The 19,534-nt window shown below is 41.8% G+C and overlaps 2 protein-coding genes across 3 annotated transcripts; both read left to right on the forward strand.

Annotated features, from left to right (window-relative positions):
• The first annotated feature begins 3,974 nt into the window (after positions 1-3,974).
• LOC106602188 (uncharacterized) lies at positions 3,975-7,513 on the forward strand. 2 transcript variants are annotated; one of them, XM_082974133.1, is made up of 4 exons: positions 3,975-4,439; positions 4,575-4,654; positions 5,925-6,033; positions 6,145-7,513. In XM_082974133.1, the coding sequence occupies exons 1-4, from the start codon at positions 4,187-4,189 to the stop codon at positions 7,338-7,340; spliced, it is 1,638 nt and encodes a 545-aa protein (XP_082830259.1). In that variant the 5' UTR covers positions 3,975-4,186; the 3' UTR covers positions 7,341-7,513. The 2 variants fall into 2 exon arrangements, with proteins under 2 accessions (XP_082830259.1, XP_082830258.1); XM_082974132.1 differs by having other exon boundaries at positions 3,989-4,439; positions 4,575-4,666.
• Positions 7,514-7,810: 297 nt separating this feature from the next.
• LOC106602189 (uncharacterized) lies at positions 7,811-13,476 on the forward strand. Its single transcript, XM_014194683.3, has 4 exons — positions 7,811-8,320; positions 11,135-11,232; positions 11,314-11,416; positions 11,642-13,476. The coding sequence occupies exons 1-4, from the start codon at positions 8,017-8,019 to the stop codon at positions 12,475-12,477; spliced, it is 1,341 nt and encodes a 446-aa protein (XP_014050158.3). The 5' UTR covers positions 7,811-8,016; the 3' UTR covers positions 12,478-13,476.
• The last annotated feature ends 6,058 nt before the right edge of the window (positions 13,477-19,534 follow it).

Here is a 19,534-nt window from a genome sequence, read left to right on the forward strand (position 1 = left end):
GCCGGCCCTACCTACCTACCTGGCCGACCCTGCTTCCCCGGATTGCCGGCTGGGCCCTGCTTACCTGGCCGACCGGACCCTGAGTCAATACTTTCAAGAAGCACCTTTGGTGGCAATTACCGCTTTGTGTTGTCTTGGGAACGTCTATCAGCTCTGCACAGCTGGATTTGGGTATTTTCTCTTTTTTTCATTGCAGAGTTTTTCAATCTCTGTTAAAAAAGATGGGGAGCGGCAGTGAACAGCAATCTTCAAGTCTTTCCACAGATTTTCAATGGGATTCTGGCCTGGGCTTTAGCTGGGCCACTCAATGACTTTTACATAATTGTTCTGAAGCCATTCCAGCATTGCTTTGGCTGTATACTTGGCTTCATTGTTCTGATGGATCGTAAATATTCGCACCAGTCTGTCATTTGCACTCTGAAGCAGGTTTTTATCAAGGATTTGTCTGTATTTGGCTCCATTCATTGTTTCCAATAGTTTTTCAACGGTCACTGTCTGAGACTAATGTACTGTCTGAGACTAATGTACTGTCTGAGACTAATGTCTTTTTGTAAACTCCAGCTGTGATGTCATTTGCCTTTTTCTCAGAAGTGGCTTCTGTCTGGCCACTCTCACGTAAAGCCCAGATTGGTGAAGTGCTATAGAGACTGTTGTCCATCTGGTAGGTTCTCCCATCTCAGCCAAGGCACTCTGTAGTTATGTTAGTGGTTATTGGTCACCTCCCTGACCAAGGTTCTTCTTGCCCGGTTGCTCAGTTTGGTTGGACAACGAGAGTCTGGGTAGTTGCGTATTTTTTCCATTGCCCAATGATGGAGACCACTGTGCTCTTGAATGTTTCTAACACTGGAAATTGTTTTATAACCTTACCCAGATAGAATTCTATCAGATCTACATACAGTACCTTGGACATAATGGTATAGTTTCTGCTCTGACACATGCACTATCCATTGTAACTTTATATAGACAGAGGTGTGTTCAGTGTCTTCCCCCCCCCCCCCCCAAAACGTTATTGAACAGACTTTTGGGGTATGTTTGTTCCTGTTTTGGTGGGTGTGGTGAGCTTGAAGCAATGAGTGGCATACAGTATTTAAAGGGCAGTAGCCATACTGACAGTGTTCCCCAACCCACAACCAAAGACACACAGTGCATTCAGAAGTATTCAGACCCCTCGAAGCCTTACTCTAAAATGGATGACGGTACAAGCTTGGCGCACCTGTATTTGGAGTTTCTCTCAAGCTCTGTTAGGTTGGATGTGGAGCATTGCTGCCCAGCTATTTTCAGGAGATTTTCGATTGGGTTCTGGCTGGGCCACTCAAGGATATTCAGAGACTTGTCCCGAAGCCACTCCTACGTTGTCTTGGCTGTGTGCTTTAGGTCATTGTCCTATCGGAAGGTGAACTTTCTCTCAGGTCTGAAGAGCAGGTTTTCATCATGAATTTCTCTGTACTTTGCTCTGTTAAACTTTCCCCTCAACCCTGACTAGTCTCCCAGTCCCTGCCGCTGAAAAACATCCCCACAGCATGATGCTTCCACCACCATGCTTTGCCGTAGGGATGGTGCCAGGTTCCCTCCAGATGTGACGCCAAAGAGTTCAATCTTGGTTTCATCAGACCAGAGAATCTTGTTTCTGGCTTTTAGCAAACTCAGAGAGCTGTCATGTGCCTTTTACTGAGGAGTGGCTTCTGTCTTGCCACTCTACCATAAAGGCCTGATTGGTGGAGTGCAGCAGAGATGGTTGGCCTTTTGGAAGGTTCTCCCATCTCCACAAAGGAACTTTGGAGCTCTGTCCGAGTGATCATCGGGTTCTTGGTCACCTCCCTGATCAAGGCCCTTCTCCCCGATTGCTCAGCTTGGCCTAGCAGCCAGCTCTAGGAAGATTATTGGTGGTTCCAAACATCATACATTTAAGAATGATGGAGGCCACTGTTCTTGGGGACCTTCAATGCTGCAGAAATGTTTTGGTACCCTTCTCCAGATCTGTGCCTCGACACAATCCTGTCTCTGAGCTCTACGGACAATTCCTTTGACCTCATGGCTTGGTTTTTGCTCTGACATGCACTGTCAACTATGGGACCTTTTATATAGACAGGTGTTTGCCTTTCCAAATCATGTCCAATCAATTGAATTTACCACAGGTGGACTCAATCAAGTTGTAGAAACATCTCAAGGATGACCAATGGAAACAGGATGCACCTGAGCTCAATTTTGAGTTTCATAGCAAAGGGTGTGAAAGTTATTTCATTTTCAATAAATGTGCAAAAATGTATAACATTTTCACTTTGTCATTATGGCATTGTATGTAGATGGGTGAGAACAAATATTTAATCCATTTTGAATTCGGCAACAAAATGTGGAATAAGTCAAGGGGTATGAATACTTCCTGAAGGCACTGTATGCTCTTAGCTTCTAATGGACAATATGACGAGTCACTGTGAAACAAACCTGTAAAATGTATTGTTGGTGACTGCCTTACCAGGTTACAGCGTGTGGATGCCAGAGACTCACAAGGCCAACCAGAATATCATAGGAGAAAGTGATGAGGAAGAGAGAAGTCAAGCCTCTAGGGGATCCAAAGAACTTGGACTCGACGACTTAAAGAAAGAACAGAGTCTGTTGCTGGTGTCAGCTGAGGATGCTGCAGCACCCACAAAGAAGAAGAAATATAACATAACATGCACCTGTAAAATATGTGGAAAGACTGGGACCAAGAAAGGCAGAATGACAAGTCACTTGATAACACACGAAGGGACTTCTAGTTGTGATATTTGTGGTGCGAAATTCAAGCATCAGAATGGCTTGACAAAGCACAAGCTACTCAAACACAGTGTAAAACCCTACAGCTGCTTTGTGTGCAGAAAGATGTTTTTATATTCTTAAATACGTGACTACCATGAGCGGATACACATTGGAGAAGACTACTGGTGCGCGGACTGTGGCAAGACGTTCAAGGAGCGCCAGGATCGCGACACGCACGAGTGCATTGTTTGCAAGGGAGACCGACCCTTCAGATGCTCAGAGTGCAACAAGGACTTTGAAAGGCAGTACCATCTCAAAAAACACCAGCTGGAAAAACACCCTCTAATGGTGGAGCAGACTGTTGAACCAGAACCTGAGTCCAAGGACATTGAGGACCAACAGAGTCAGTTTGAGTCAGCTGAGAGTTCTGAGGCACCCATAAGGAGTGAACCGATACAATACACTTGTGAAATATGTGGAACAACTTGGGCGACTCAAAATAGCAAGCGGTCTCACATGTTAATACATAAATTACAAAGAAGGAAACACTATACCTGCGATGTCTGTGGCAAGGTATTTAGGCTCAGACACAAGGGAGACCTGCCCTTCAGCTGCTCAGAGAGCAACAAGGACTTTAAAAGTCAGTACCAGCTTAAAAAACACCAGCTTGAAAAGCACCCTCTAAAGGTGGAGCAGCCGTGTTCTGATCATGATCTTGTATTGACAGCGACCTGAAGGCCGATATCGGTGCCCTTGGTTGGTAAGTTCATGTCCCACAACCTGAGTTGAACAATGATCGTGGTGATGTCTAACGTGTGCTCTGTCTGAGAATGTCAGCTACCATTTATGCTCTTCACTGAACATGACCCAATTAAAATGGCTGCAACTGAATTAACATTTTTAACAGTAAGAATATTTGGTTTTCATGTCAATTTTTTTTGTCCATATTTTTGGCTTTGGCAAAATTTGATTTTTCCTTTTGTTTGAAAAGCATGATTTAGGTTACATCGTTGTTAAATAGCTTGTCGTATTTGAATAAAAACATATCCAAACTTACGTTTCCATTTTATTAACAGGGCAACTATGGAAAGAGTGAGCGATTACTGATTTGTAAATACAGAACAACTTTCTCCACCTGGAACTGAATGCGTTTACTTTTGTGACATGGTGAGCTCTCGTACACAGGGAGGCAGAATCAGAGTAGAACGGCATCCTAAATCAATTGGGTCGATAAACTGGTATTTACGGTAGACTGTCATGACCTCTGCCACCCGGAAGTAAACAATGACATGTTAACGGCTAGCGAGCTGAACACAAGATAAACAATATCGCCGAAGATTTTCACAGAAATATAGCTAGTGCTTTTTGATGACATGATACTTTTACTCTACAAACCATTCATCCAATACACTTAATGTGTAAGCTTTGAGTGAAATAACGTTAAGCGATAATGTCGAAATCTGTACATTTTCACTCTCAGCTCGCCTCCATCATGGAGGTATTGGCTAACTCGGCAGTGGCAGAAATCTGCCAACTTGTAGACGATGGCTATGCCGTGTTGCGCCTTGAAATATCGAGAGCTCAGAGCGAAAACCAGGCTTTGAAGAGCAAACTACACCTGGTGGAGGTTCGTTCCAGGGAACGATCTGTCAAAAGAAGCATCGTACCCCCATTGTCGAGCTGTTCTGGTGCGCAAGGAACAGGTGAGTTTCTATAGTTTATCAATGCAATGATAGACAATGCTGTCTTGAGTTTTGGTGCAGAAAATATTATTTGTGCACTGCATGTTCTCAATGCCGTGCATGTCATGAATCTATTGTTTTTCCACGCCGATATAGATCAAGTCGAAGAGAAGCAGTCCACCAGTGTAAGGAGAAATGGAGGATCCGTGGTGTTGGGGGACAGGAGCACTAGGACTGTCAGTGAGGAGGTTAATGGATTCTAAGTTACATATCTGATATAGTTGCAGACAAATATATCGGCACTCTTGCACTTTTCTTAAATAGTTCCCCATTTCTTACTTTGATCACCACATTTTCAACATTGCTTATTTTTGTACATTTAAGTTGAACATTTTAATAAAAAAAATAAAGACACTGGCATGGAGAAAATTATTGGCACCCTGGAGCTAGTACTTGGTTGCACAGCCTTTGGCCAAGATAACTAGACAAGCGCGTCTTGTAGCCATCAATGAGCTTTCTGCACCTTTCTACTGACAATTTGGCTCACTTTTCAGCCGTAAACTGCTATAATTGTTTAATATTGGAGGGTTGCCCTCCATCAACTGCTGTTTTTCGATCTCGCCATAGGTTTTTGAGGTGATTCAGATCTGGACTCTTTGCTGGCCAATCCAGAACATTCCAGCCTCTCTTCTTAACCATTCCTGGTTGCTTGTGTGTGTGTGTGTGTGTTTGGGGTTGTTGTCCTGCTGGAAGACCCATAACCTTCAACAGAGACCCAGTTTTTGGACACTGGGTTTAACATTGGACTACAGAACACCTGAATCTTCTGACGTCATGGTGGCTTGCAGAGGTAGGTAGGGTGTTCTTTTGGTCGTCAGTAAACACAGCGCTGATCTGTATTGCCAAAGAGTTCCATTTTTTTTTTATTGGTACACAGAACATTTGGGTGGATTTTTGGTAAGTTAAATCAGGCATTTTGTGTCTCCTTCAGCAGTGTGATCTTCCTATGTTTACCAACGACCAAAGAAAATAACACACTCCCCACAATCAATTATGGGGAGGTTTGACAATACTGTGGGGTTAATTTGCTGCTTCTGGTACTGGGGGCCTTGAATGTTTGCAAGACATTATCAAGGTGTTTTGGAATGCAATGTTCAACCCAGTATCTCTGTTGAAGGTCATTGGTCTTCCAGTAGGACAACAACCCCAAACACATAAAGCACCCTGGAATGCTTCAAGAAGCAGCGCTGGAAGGTTCTGGAGTGGCCAATGAAACTTAAGTTTACAAAAATGACATTGATTTTGCAATGTTGAAAATCCAATAAGGTGTGGTGACCAAAAGTTAGACAAAAAAAAGTATAATTTCAATTTATTTTAGAATAAATTGTGAATTATTTAAGAGCGTACTCCAACTGTACTTATAGACTGTGTGGTTATTCCTGGAGTGAACTTGAGGATACAGCAGGACAGTTAGAGTTCAGTCCAATTCCTCCTCTTGTTTTGCAGAACCTTGACACGACTGAGCATCCTGAGGTAGTGGTTGTAAAAGAGGAGAAATTAGAAGAGGAGCTGAGAGAATGTGGCTCAAAGCACAACCAGCAACCCAGGAGACTGAGTAGGTACCACACTTACCAATAGGATGGGGCCATAATGGTCCAGTTACAAAAAGTTCACAATCGCATCATGAAATTTGTTTTTATCTTCTCTCTCTCATTCTTGTCCTCAGTTAGTGTGTCTCAGTCTCTTGTTGCTGTGAACGATCAAATCCTGAATGCAGAAACTTCACCTGTGGAGGTAGCTGAGGAGAAGCAGGACGGTGACAACCAGAGGCTCCAACAGACCGCAAACGGACACAGCACGGCAAGCCAGCACACACACAGCTCGGACTGTGTGACATATCAGAGAGAGAGTCATACAGCAGCTGGCCTCTCTCCCATAGAGGATGGCAGAGACATGCTTGATCCGTCTTGTTCTTATTTGGTGGAAACTGACTCTACTGAGCCACTTGATGCCCAGCCGCCCTTGACTCAGAGTGGGGTCACGACCTTGTGTGACAGTATGGCTTCCTCTGCCTCACTGGGCTGGAAGCAGGAGGCCAGAGGAGTTGACACTCTTAAAATGGAGGCAGGAATGCCCTCCTGGACCAAAGGGAGGGATATTGGAATGGGCCTGGCTGCTCAGTGTGGAGTTGACATCCCTGGGAAAAACAGGGAGGGTGTTCAGCTGGGGAACGGCACAAACATCTGTCCTCAGAGCAACGTTAACTTAAGGGAGAGCGAGTCATCGGAAGGGCGCAAGTCCAGCGAACCGGATGCAAAAGGATTCGATACCTCCTTAGACTATTTTTTCTCTCCGTCGGAAATGGCCGGGATACAGACTCACCACCGAGGTGACGGCGCTGGAGGCGAGGAGCTGACCTCTTGTCCGTATCCCGGCGACGATGGTTTCGTCAGCCCTTCAAACTCGACACAAGGGGGCCTCCTCTTCTCAAACAGACTGATCAACTGCCAGGAATGTGGACGGCTATTTTCCAACTCGCTAGACCTCGCACTGCACCAAAGAATTCACATGGGGGAGAAACTCTTCAGCTGCGCCCAGTGTGACAAGCAGTTCCTCCACCTGCACCAGCTCAAGACCCACCAAAGAATACACACCAGGGAGAAACCTTTTAGCTGCTCCCAATGCGGGAAGCACTTCTCCCAGTCCAGCCACATCAAGAGACACATGAGTGTTCACACGGGAGAAAAGCGGTTTGGCTGCAGCGTATGCGGGAAGAGGTTTTCACAATCCTGTAGCCTAAAAGTGCACCAGAGCGTCCACACCGGAGAGAGACCGTTCGGCTGCACTCAGTGCGGGAAGAGTTTCTCTGTGCTCGGGAACCTAATGAGGCACCAGAGTGTCCACAGTAGAAAGCAGGATTAAGTCTTGAATAATTAATGGACACTGCATTCTGTTTATATCATGTTGGTAAAATATTATGGATATAATGAGTGTTGTACATCGTGCACGGTAAACGTTGTTTTGTGATAATTGCCTGACGTGAACTGTCTCTTGGTGTGATGTGAACATATTAAAACATTCCCCCTGAAAATGAATGTGGAGTTATCATGCTTGTTCAGTGCATCGAATGAAAAACTGCTCCAAGTCACTAAATGATGAGCCTATTGCTATTAAACCTACTATTTCATCAAAGGCTGCTCTGAAAACGTGGCTTGTCAAGATTTATTCCCATTTTTTGGTTAAGGCTGTTATGTTTAACAATTAAAAATTCTATGAAAAATATTGGTTTTGTGTGGAAGCTCTCGTGCAGTGTAGTGTTTTGTTTAGAATAGTTCTGTTTTAGTCCTGTCTCCACTTTCAAGCTCGGAAGGTGGCGATAATGTGCTATTCCACAGTCAAACAAGAAGAGCGAAACGTCATCAACAGGCGACACGATAGCATCCTTCTAGACCCGAAGCAGTATCGTTATTCAACAATAACAAGCTAGGGCTTTACATAAGTATTCAAACTAGTACAATCATCCGACATTTTTAAGCAACGATAGGCAATTTGGCTTAAGTATTTCGGTTGTAGATTAAACGTTGCATGAAGAGCAGAAATGGCAACAATGGCGGACTGTGTTGGTTATCAATTGCAAATAGCTTCGATAATGGAGGTGCTAGCCAATTCGGCGGTGGTCGAGATCTGCAAAATTGTTGATGATGGTTATTCCTCTCTGCGTTCCCAAATGGAGCAGGAAAGAGTGCAAATTGAGAGGGAGAGAGAGCAAACCGAGAAAGAGAAATATGTGCTCCGACGAAAATTACGCGAAATGGACGTGAAGATGCGGAGCTATGAGCGAAGACTCAGAAGACGCGACCTACGGAATGAAATGCATGCAGTTAATTTTAGACCACATGAAGGTACCGACAGCTTATATATATATATATATATGTATATGTGTGTAGGCTTCTTCGAACACATTACTTTCTACTACAGATAATAATAATACAATTAGGTTATCTTTACATTAACAAAGTCTGTCCGATTTCCAGTCATTCCAATTAATTGAATACCCCATGATCTTCAAGAATACGACTTGAAATATATATTAGCCAAATTCTTTTACCGGAGCATAACCCCAAAACGAAGGATTTATTAACCTACTGTTGTTTATCTTGTCATGGAGGACTGATTGGCCTCATTGCTTCGATTTGAAAAATAAATGCTGCTCTCATGGAATGGCATGCATTGAGCACTACCGAAAAGTGCCATTTGCTTAAGAAAAATTCATGACATATGCTGCATTTGCTATAGGCCTTATGTTTTTGTTGCTGACGCTTTGATATTTTCATAATTTGCATCTGTTTACATCTATCTAAAGTGCGCGAGTTTGAGCGTGTGTCTGTTAGGTCTATGGACACCCATACAAAACAAGATTTCAGTTTTGAAACTGCAGTAAAAGTGCAGTCGACTGTGATATTTTGGACGCAGTAATTGCAGTTGAACTGCAGTTATACTGCAAAATTACTGCAGTAAAAAAATACTGTCATTTTGAACGCAGTATTTGGGACATACTGCAGTTATACATCCCTCTGACTGCAATCTTTTTTTGTGAGGGCAATTTTTGGGAATCAGCACAAATTAGATTGAGCAATAAAAGCCCCACTCGTGGACTTGTGCCCAAACTTGTGTTTGACAGTATGGAGCACAATACCACGGAGGAGTATAGAAGGGAGGAACTCCCTGAAACTGTTATTCCATAGGGTGGGATCAACATTATGCAGCTGTTGTGAGAGTGCATATTTCACTGGCTGTTCAATTAAACCATTATTGGGATAAAGTACACATACATTGCCTTCAGAAAGTATTTCTACCCCTCGACTTTGTTGCGTTACGGCCTGAATTCGGAATGGATTAAATATGTTTTTTTTCTCACCCATCTACACACATCACCCCATAATGACAAAGTGAAAACATGTTGTTAGAAATGTTTGCACATTTATTGAAAATTAAATACAGATATTTCATTTACATAAGTATTCACACCGCTGAGTCAATACTTTGTAGAAGCAACTTTGGCAGCGTTTACAGCGGTGAGTCTAAGAGCTTTCCAGACCTGGATTGTGCAACATTTGCCACTTATTATTTAAAAAATTCTTCAAGCTCTGTCAAATCGGCCACTCAGGAACATTCACTGTCGTCTTGGTAAGCAACCAGTGTAGTTTTGGCCATGTTTTAGGTTATTGTCCTGCTGAAAGGTGAATTAATCTCCTAGTGTCTGGTGGAAAGCAGACTGAACCAGGTTTTCCTCTAGGATTTTGCCTGTGTCTAGCTCCATTCAGATACTTTTTAATCCTTAAAAACTCCCCAATCCTTAATGATTACAAGCATACCCATAACATGATTCAGTCATCACTATGCTTGAAAATATGAAGTGGAGTACTCAGTAATGTGTTGTTTTGGATTTGCCCCAAAAAGTGAATTACTTTGCCACATTTTTTGCAGTATTACTTTAGTGCCTTGTTGCAAACAGGATGCATGTTTTGGAATATTTTGTATTCTTTACACACTTCCTTCTTTTCACTGTCAATTAGGCTAGTAGTTGTTGATCCATCCTCAGTTTTCTCCTATCACAGCCATTAAACTTTAACTGTTTTTTTAAAGTCACCATTGTCCTCATGGTGAAATCCCTGAGTGGTTTCCTTCCTTTCTGGCAAACGGAGTTAGGAAGGACACCTGTATCTTTGTAGTGACTGGGTTTATTCATACACCATGTAATTGTAATTAATTAATAACTTCACCATGCTCAAAGGGATATATTCAATGTCTTTTCATGTTTTATTCATTTGTAAACATTTCTAAAAACATATTTCCACTTTGACGTTATGGGATATTATGTGTAGGCCAGGGACCAAAATCTCAATTTAATCCATTTTAAATTCAGGATGTAGCACAACAAAATGTGGAAAAGGTCAAGGGGTGTGAATACTTTCTGAATGCATTGTATACACAACCATCAACCACAATCCAGCAAAGGTGCAAATGGCTAAATGAGAGAACAGCAGTGTGATTCACATCAATGCGCTATGTAAATAGCAATACTAGGTGATATCCGTATCGTCCGTAGGCTACAACACTGCTGTCGTCCTTACCTCCAAGTGTTTATTCAAGTTGGATAATCTTTGGATGCCGACAGCAGTTGCACCATCGGAAGACATAGCTTGCACTGTAGCCTACAAAAGCCTATTCCTGCTCTTTTCCCGCGATCCATCAAATGCATTTTGTGTGTCATCATAGTTGTCTCTGACTTGTGGTCAGACTCGCTCAGGCGGAACAAACTTAACTTGCGATTTGAATATCATCGAGAAAACAGAAAAATTCTCGCAAACATCGTTTCTGAATTTAAAAGTAATCCTAGTTTACAATATTTTTCCTGGTAACAGATTAGTTTGTTTCTTTGTAATCAGTTACATGTAATCCGTTACTCCCCAACCCTGGTTATACATGTTTTCCTGTCAGCCAGGACCTGTCTCACTAAGCATATCAGAATAGGAGTGCTGATTTTAGGATCAATTTAGCCTTTTAACCTGAGTCATAATGAATAAGAACATGGCACCTGATGGGCAGGGCACCTGATGCTAGATCAGCACTCGTACTCTGAGACACTTTGTGGATATGTGCCCAGATCTTCATACAATGATTTCAATGATCCTAATAATGACAATGCTTCGTAGTTTCAGTGTCTTCAATTGCCATGCCAGTGAGTGATGACCAGTCCCGAGGCCCCCTGGCTACAATCGAGGACCATTCACAATACCACCACATGCCTCAGGTGTGTTTTTGCTGTCAAAATGAACGTAAATGACATGGAATAGGCTGAAACGTAATCTGTATTTTTCAAATGTATTTACAGGAAGACAGAACTGCATTGTCCCTAATCAAGCAGGAAAGAGTGGACAGCTGCGGCGTGGACCTGAAGGTAGAACAAAACATCAGCTCAGAGAGTAGACCCACTGGTAAGTTTCAGTGCAGATATTGATTACATAGAACAGTTTTATTTACAATCCACTCACTGTTGAAATACCCAACACACAGGCTACTACTGGCCTTAGCTGAAGACATCAGCTCTTAGGACTTAGTTGAAATGTGAAAGATGTGCTGTGTTTAAAGACAACCTGTTGTATATGATTAGGAATGTCTGATCATTGTGTTGATGAATCCTTTTTCATCCTTGATGGTAGTTCCGGAACCTAACGACGATGACAGCGAGAGACATAACATGGCTGACACTCACAGCTCGCCCACTGCAGCCACAGAGGACCCCACTGAGCCCACTAGGACCAGTGGATCCGACACTAACCTCAAGTCAGAGATGGGGACAGAGGGTGTGAACCAGAGACCCCAGCAGCCAACAGGACCAGATCTCAGCACAGAGATACTGAATAGCCCCGGTTTGGATCTGGCTCTGATGCAGGAGAGGGTTCTGGGGCATCTGGGGCTTTCCTTGGCCCAGGCAGCAGCCGCAAACGCAGAGGCCGCCGGGCATCCATCTTGCTCCTACCAAACCCAGGCTGACGTAGAGAGCCAGTCCAGACAGTTCCCCGGCAGCGATATGGGCGTCTTCGCCCCCTTTGACATGACAGCTCCTCCTCCTCCCGCACCGCCAGCGAATCAGAGGCAGCCGCACGAAGCCACAACGGCAAACGAGCCAATGGGCTGTAACTTCTGCGGCCGCATCTTCCACAGCCAGGCGTCCCTGGAGGTGCACCAGCGGGTCCACACGGGACAGCGGCCGTTCAGCTGCCCACACTGCGGCAAGTCATTCGCGCAGCCCAACAACCTCCGGGTGCACCTGCTAATCCACAGTGGCGAAAGGCGGTACCGGTGCTCGATCTGTGGGAAGAGTTTCATTTCGTCAAGTCACCTTAAGAGACACAGGACCGTTCACACCCAGGAGAAACCCTACATCTGCTCTCGGTGCGGCCAGTCCTTCACTCAACTCTGCAGTGTCCGGAGACACAGACAGCAGTCGCGGTGCGGAGAGCCGCCTCATGCTCAAAACGAACTCTCTGCTTGACTGTAGGAAAGGTGTTGTACAGTACGTGTATGTGTTAGCTGTATCTGAAGTGATTTACACTAGCTATAGGTTTCCTGATCAAAACGTTTCGCCTTTTACTCTCTTGGATAATAGATCCACAGATAGAAGTTGAGAAATGTATGTTGTTAACTCTAAATGAATATTTACCTAAAGATGACACTGTCATTAGTTTTATGTGACTGTTTAGTACAATACATCCCATCTTACCTTAGTCATAAGGCAAGATGGGGTTGTCCCTGGGAAAGGTTTGTTTTTAGAGTAGTACTTTTATGATCCCAACTTGGGAAATGGTTTTATCACTCTGCAACATCATCTAATAATTTTACCACTAGAAGAAGTCCAGGAGGATGAAGCAGGACATTGCAGAGACCAGTGGATTGGACTGAGCCCTCGTCTGGCATGGCTGACTTCACTGTGAAACACAGGGATGAACGATGCAACTAATAAAAGTTTTTTCTGAAAGTTTTGAAGGGGTTTGCTGACAGGGTCATTTGAGACCAATGCACGTTCAAGTGCTAGTCAGAACTAGGAAACGCTGAAATGAGCCAATTAGCAAGTCGTACTAGTTATCGTAGGTGTTTATACACTTGCTGCGCTGAACCAGTTAGCAAGTCGGAAATGTTTAAGTTCCGACTAGCACATGAACGTGGCAATACTGAGGTATAACACAGGTGAGAAGCAGTTTACACAGGCAGCCCAATGCTGATATTTTTCTCCAAATTGGTCTTTTGACCAATCACATGAGATCTTTTCACATCCAATCTTTTTCAGAGCTGATCTGATTTGTTAAAAGACCAATTAGTTGGGGGAAAAAAGATCTGAATTGGGCTCCCTGTGTAAACACGGCCGTTGAAATGCACAGTGTGTGGACAGTTTACACAATCAGGTATCGCAAGAGAAGGGTTAATACATGACAGAGGAAGTGCAGGTTTATGCTGTCAAATCAAATAAATGTCAATTAAATTCATGGGAAATGGCCCCCTGGATTGTTTTTTTCTGCAGGATTTGTATTAATTGCTTACGCCAATCACTTATATCTGCTTCCTTGTAAGTATTCACAGCTCTCCAATTGGTTGGATTGGTTATACATATCCAATCAATTGTCTATATATACACACACTGTATGTGCTAACCTCAAGGAAACAAGAAAGGATGCATTACTTAACCAAATCCCTATCGTGGAAATTCAGCATTACAGAGTGACTGAAATTTAAAGCCAATGTTCCCGCGTTAATGGAGTCTGCATTCACTGTTAACGTTGCAGATGTTCACACACTATGAAATCACATTTCTAACGCGCTCTGTAATGCTTCAGCAATACAGATTGAATAGAGCCCCTAGACCACGGTTCTCCAACAGGTACACTACCCTTCACAAGTTTGGGGTCACTTAGAAATGTCCTTGTTTTTGAAAGAAAAGCAAATGTGTCCATTAAAATGACATCAAATTGATCAGAAATACAGTGTAGACATTGTTAATGTTGTAAATGACTATTGTAGCTGGAAACGCCAGATTAAAAAAAATGGAATATCTACATAGGCGTACACAGTCCCATTATCAGCAACCATCACTCCTGTGTTCCAATGGCACATTGTGTTAGTTAATCCAAGTCTTCTAGGCAGAGTTGCAAAGAAAAAGCCATATCTCAGACTGGACAATAAAATTAAAAGATTAAGATGGGCAAAATAACACAGACACTGGACAGAGGAACTCTGCCTAGAAGGTCAGCATCCTGGAGTCGCCTCTTCACGTTGAGACTGATGTTTTGCGGGTACTATTTAATGAAGCTGCCAGTTGAGGACTTGTGAGGCGTCTGTTTCTCAAACTAGACACTAATGTACTTGTCCTCTTGCTCAGTTGTGCACCGGGGCCTCCCACTCCTCTTTCTATTCTGGTTAGAGCCAGTTTGCGCTGTTCTGTGAAGGGAGTAGTACAGTTGTACGAGATTTTCAGTTTCTTGGCAATTTCTCGCATGGAACAGCCTTCATTTCTCTGAACAAGAATAGACTGACGAATTTCAGAAGAAAGGTCTTTGTTTCTGGCCATTTAGAGCCTTTAATCGAACCCACAAATGCTGATGCTCCAGATACTCAACTAGTCTAAAGAAGGCCAGTTGTATTGCTACTTTAATAAGCACAACAGTTTTCAGCTGTGCTAACATAATTGCAAAAGGGTTTTCTAATGATCAATTAGCCTTTTAAAATTATAAACTTGGATTAGCAAACACAATGTGCCATTTGAACACAGGAGTGATGGTTGCTGATAATGGGCCTCTGTACACCTATGCAGATATTCCATAAAGAATCTGCCGTTTCCAGCTACAATAGTCATTTACAACATTAACAATGTCCACACTGTATTTCTGATTAATTTGATGTTATTTTAATGGACAATATTTTTATTTTCTTTCTTTTTATTTTCTTTCAAAAACAAGTACATTTCTAAGTGACCGTTTTGAACAGTAGCGTATATCGCGAGCTACCAGTAACTCGCAGCCCACCTATGAGTAGCTCGACAAGCAATTCATGTGTTCCATTGCAAAGCTATTATCCAATCAAAGCCACATTGACATTATCCCACCCCTGGTTAGACACTTTTGGCTTAAAAAGACAAACGTAACACAATATCTGCCAATTAATTTCCAGCAATATTGTTTTCTCCCAGAACTCACAATTGGTCTTCTGATGTGATTTGAAGATTGTTCGTTGTTTCTCTATGAATAATTGTAATATTGAGTAAGAAAAAATATAAATAAAATACTTGGTATATTGACAGGAAACGGATATTGTACACCAATGACCAGGGGAAGAGTTGCAGGGTGGAGGAGAATAAAATGTGCTATAAAATGCGTAGCTCGAGAAATGTTTTTAGTTTTTTTAAAGTATCTATCATGCTAGAAAAGTTTAGAGGCCCCTACCCAAGACAATACTACGGATTATACCATATGTTTACGGTAAATTAAAACGTATGTTAACACGTCATCATTAAGCGACACCGACCATGGCTATTATTGAAATTTATGAAAACAATAATTCGCTTTTTAGTTAGAATTTAATGTTAGGGTAAAGGTTAGTGTTAGGTTTAAAATCTGATTTTATGAAGATAAATTGTAGAAATAGGCGGGGTTTAGCCATCCAAGTGGGGTGCTTGATTTTGGTAGTAGTGAAGGAGAAACGTTAGTTAACTACCTACTACGGATTCCATGGACTGCAGTGGTTCAACTCAAACTTAATCTGAGTTCTACTACGGAAAAGACAGCGAGACACCGTGATGGAGACCGCGCTTCCTGCCTGCCAACGGACTTTCTCTCCCCGATTGACCACCTCCCTCAGATGACCACTTAAACCATGAACTTTCTAATGACATGTTGTTTTTATAAATTACAGTATTTGTCATTTTTTGTGCGCTTTTTTGAGATTATTTCAAAAGGCGCTATATAAATAGAATAAATTATTTATTATGACTTTGTGGCTGTGGTAACTAACTTTAGTGACGACCCATGTAAACCAGTCTTTCTTAAAGTATGGGTCGCGGACCTGTTAATGGTGGGTGTAATTATTTAATGAATTACTGGAATTGATTTGGCAAGTGCAACTGCGGTCTTTGTTCAGTGGCGCTGGCCTCCTGTAGAAATAAACAACAAATAGAAAAACTGTTTTTCTACGTTTTTCATTCAGGAATATTATTCTGATTTTCAAGTGGAATATAATGGATAGTCATATAAAGTGATGTAGTGGATAAAAAAAACAATTGTTCACAACAACAAAAAGTGATGTAGTGGGTTTACCAGCACAGTGCATTCTAAAAGTGTTGGGCTCATCCTCAGTCAAATTGCAAGTTTGCATGCAGAGGATTCCCTCTCCTGGAGAAAGTGAGACATTGCCGTTCTCTGTCAGAATGATGACAAATGAATGAGTGAATCTATGTCACAAACTACAACTTCAAACCACCTGAAGAATGATCAGATGTGGTTGTTTGGTTTATAAACGCTCTCTGCTTAGCAACGGTCTCTGCTCAGTTTAGCAGCTGCACGTGTGGAAGATGCCCGTGTGTTTCGCGGTTTACCTGATCTTTTTTCTGCAGTTTTTTTGAAGATCCCTCCGCGACCCACAAACTGCAGCGCTTCGTTCAGCAGCAGATGATGCGCTGTCAGCCACTGACTTGTCATTCACAACGACATGTCCTGACGGTATACCCAGGGAATTCTTTCAGAACAGGGCAGAATGCTTCAGGAAACAGTGCTTCGAAGGTGGAAAAGTCCGCTAGCAAGGCATTGTTGTCATTTTATAACAGGTGATGATAAGCAGAAATAAGGGAGTACTATCTCATAGTAGTAGATGTGAGTTTCTCTTTCAAACAATCCCCTGGCCTTGTACACAGCTAATAGTTAACGTTAGCCAAAGCAACCTAGCTAGCTACTGATAGTGCAAGCCTAACAGTACAGATGAAAAATTATCAGGCCTACTGTACATCTTACTGTAGAAATTGTTGAAAACAAGTCTAGGTTGTAACCGTTGCTGTTAAAATCATCATTTTTATTCTGAACTGAAAGACACTGATTGAAGCAAGATACTTTTTGAGGCAAACACACACCGTTCTGGGTTTCTCATCTACAGCAGGAAGCGGTCTCCTGCCTAACTGAGAAAGCAGTAGATGTTCTGGTCCAGTTTGGCACCACATACCTATGTCAGTCAGGGTTCTCAACTCTGGATTACTTAAGAAACAAGTTCTTAAAACAACTACCGGTACTTCAAAAACAAATCTCAATGCTGAGCATGACCTCAGTGTTGCTCTGACAAAAACTGATCGCAGAATAGACATGCTTGTTGAAAACTTCAACCAGCCACACACCTCTCATTAGGACTATGTGTGTGTTTTCTGACCTACATCCGTGTGATTGTTTTTTGAAATATTTTGTATTTAAATTGAACCTTTATTTAAATAGGTAAGTCAGTTAAGAACAAATTCTTATTTACAATGACGGCCTACCCCGGCCAAACCTGGACGATGCTGGGACAGTTGTGCGCCGCCCTATGGGACTCCCAATCACGGCCGGATGTTATACAGCCTGGACCAATGCGTTTTTTCCAGTTCAGAATACACATTTTGACTTCTATTTTAACAGTAACAGCTCTAACCTAGACTTTCTTTCGACAATCATTTCTACAGTAAGATGTACAGTAGGCCTGATCATTTTTCATCTGTACTGTTACTTAGGGTTGCACGATCAAAAACCCTGCGTGTCTGTTATGTTATACATCTGTGTGATGTGATCAATCAGTTTGTTCCAGTTCAGAATTACAATTATTTATTGAATTTTAACAGCAACAGTTCCAACCTAGACAGATATGTAAGAATTTTTAATGGGTGAAAATAAACATGAATAGATATTTATATGGCAATTTAATTTCATTGTTATTTGTTTTTGTCTATATTGCATTTGTTTTAGGCATAAGGGCAATGACATGTACCAATATTTGCATATAGTTGCATATGTTCCTAAGCTTGGGTCCCAGGAAAACACAGAATTTCTAATTTAGGTCCCAGGCTGAAAAAGTTTAAGAACCCATGATGTAAACAATCAACAGTCTACCTTTGTAAGGTTTTTCAGCCAAACAGGACAGGTTTCATTCATAAACTGATTGTTTGGTAACATTATTTTGATGTTGAGATGGAATCACGCTCTGGCTGTATCGGATTCAGATTGCATTTTGCAACACAGGTAGCGTCGATCATGGAGATGTTGAGCGAAACCGCCGCAGCAGAAATCTGCAAGCTCTTGAGGATGGCTCCTCCAATTCATATTTGTAAATAAAGGAAAAAATGGCTCAAGAAATACAATGCTATGAAATAAGAATTAAACACGAATTGAAGTAATCGAAACGAGAATGGAAGGACTACTTGCCAGAGTGACAAAACCAACATTAGGTTAGCCGACTACACTAAATTCATAGATTTATGATGGAGTTGAGTGGTTCCGACGTCACATAAAATACACGTTTAAAAAAATAACATAAATACAACGATTTCCAAGTCCGCACGGGAGTTGCAGCGATGGGACAAGACTGTAACTACCAACTGGATAAAACATATATATATATATATATATATATATATATATATATATATATATATATATATATATATATATATATATATATATATATATATATATATATATATATATATATATATATATATATATTTTAAAGATTTCAGAACACAAAGTAAATGCGTGCTATTCTTTGGGTGCTAAAATGCGCAGACTGGTCTCATAGACAAGACGTAACAAAGTAAACGTAAATTCGGATACTCAAATTAGTATGATATGTTACATTTGGTATGGTTATATAAAATTGATTACTTAAGGAAAAAACGCCGAAGGTTGCTTGTTCGAATCCCTGAGCCATCAAGGTGGAAAAATCTGCCGTTCTGCCCTTGAGCAAAGCAGTTAGCTGCCCCCACATCAACTGCTCCCTGGGCACAGATGACGTAGACGTCAATTAAAGCGGCTCCCAGCACCTCTCTGATTCAGAGGAGTTGGGTTAAATGCTGAAGACACATTTTGGTTGAATGCATTCAGTTGTGCAACTGGCTAGGTATCGTCTTTCCAAAAGGTTGCATGTTCGAATCTCGTCACAGGCAACTTTAGCAACTTTGCAACTACTTGTTACTGTTTAGCTACTTTGCAACTCCTTAGCATGTTAGCTAACCCTTCCCCTAACCTTAACTTTATAACCTAACTCCTAACCTTAACCCCTAGAGCTAGCTAACGTTAGCCACAACAAATTGTAATTCATAACATATCACACGTTTTTGCACATTGGTAACATATTGTATGAATTGCATTTCGTTGTGCTGAGCAATTAATGCTTTTTGAGGTCGTTTCGGTTATAAAAAAATTGTCACAGTTCGATTTCGGTTTTGCATATTTTTTTTCAACAATAAATGCATTATGAAATAATGACATTACAATGATTTTAGAGCTTGTTAATGGAAATTCCAGAGTTTATAAACCCAGAGGCGCAACATTGCG

Source organism: Salmo salar, chromosome 04 (assembly GCF_965601325.2).
Source record: "Salmo salar chromosome 04, fSalSal1, whole genome shotgun sequence".
Classification (NCBI taxonomy): domain Eukaryota; kingdom Metazoa; phylum Chordata; class Actinopteri; order Salmoniformes; family Salmonidae; genus Salmo; species Salmo salar.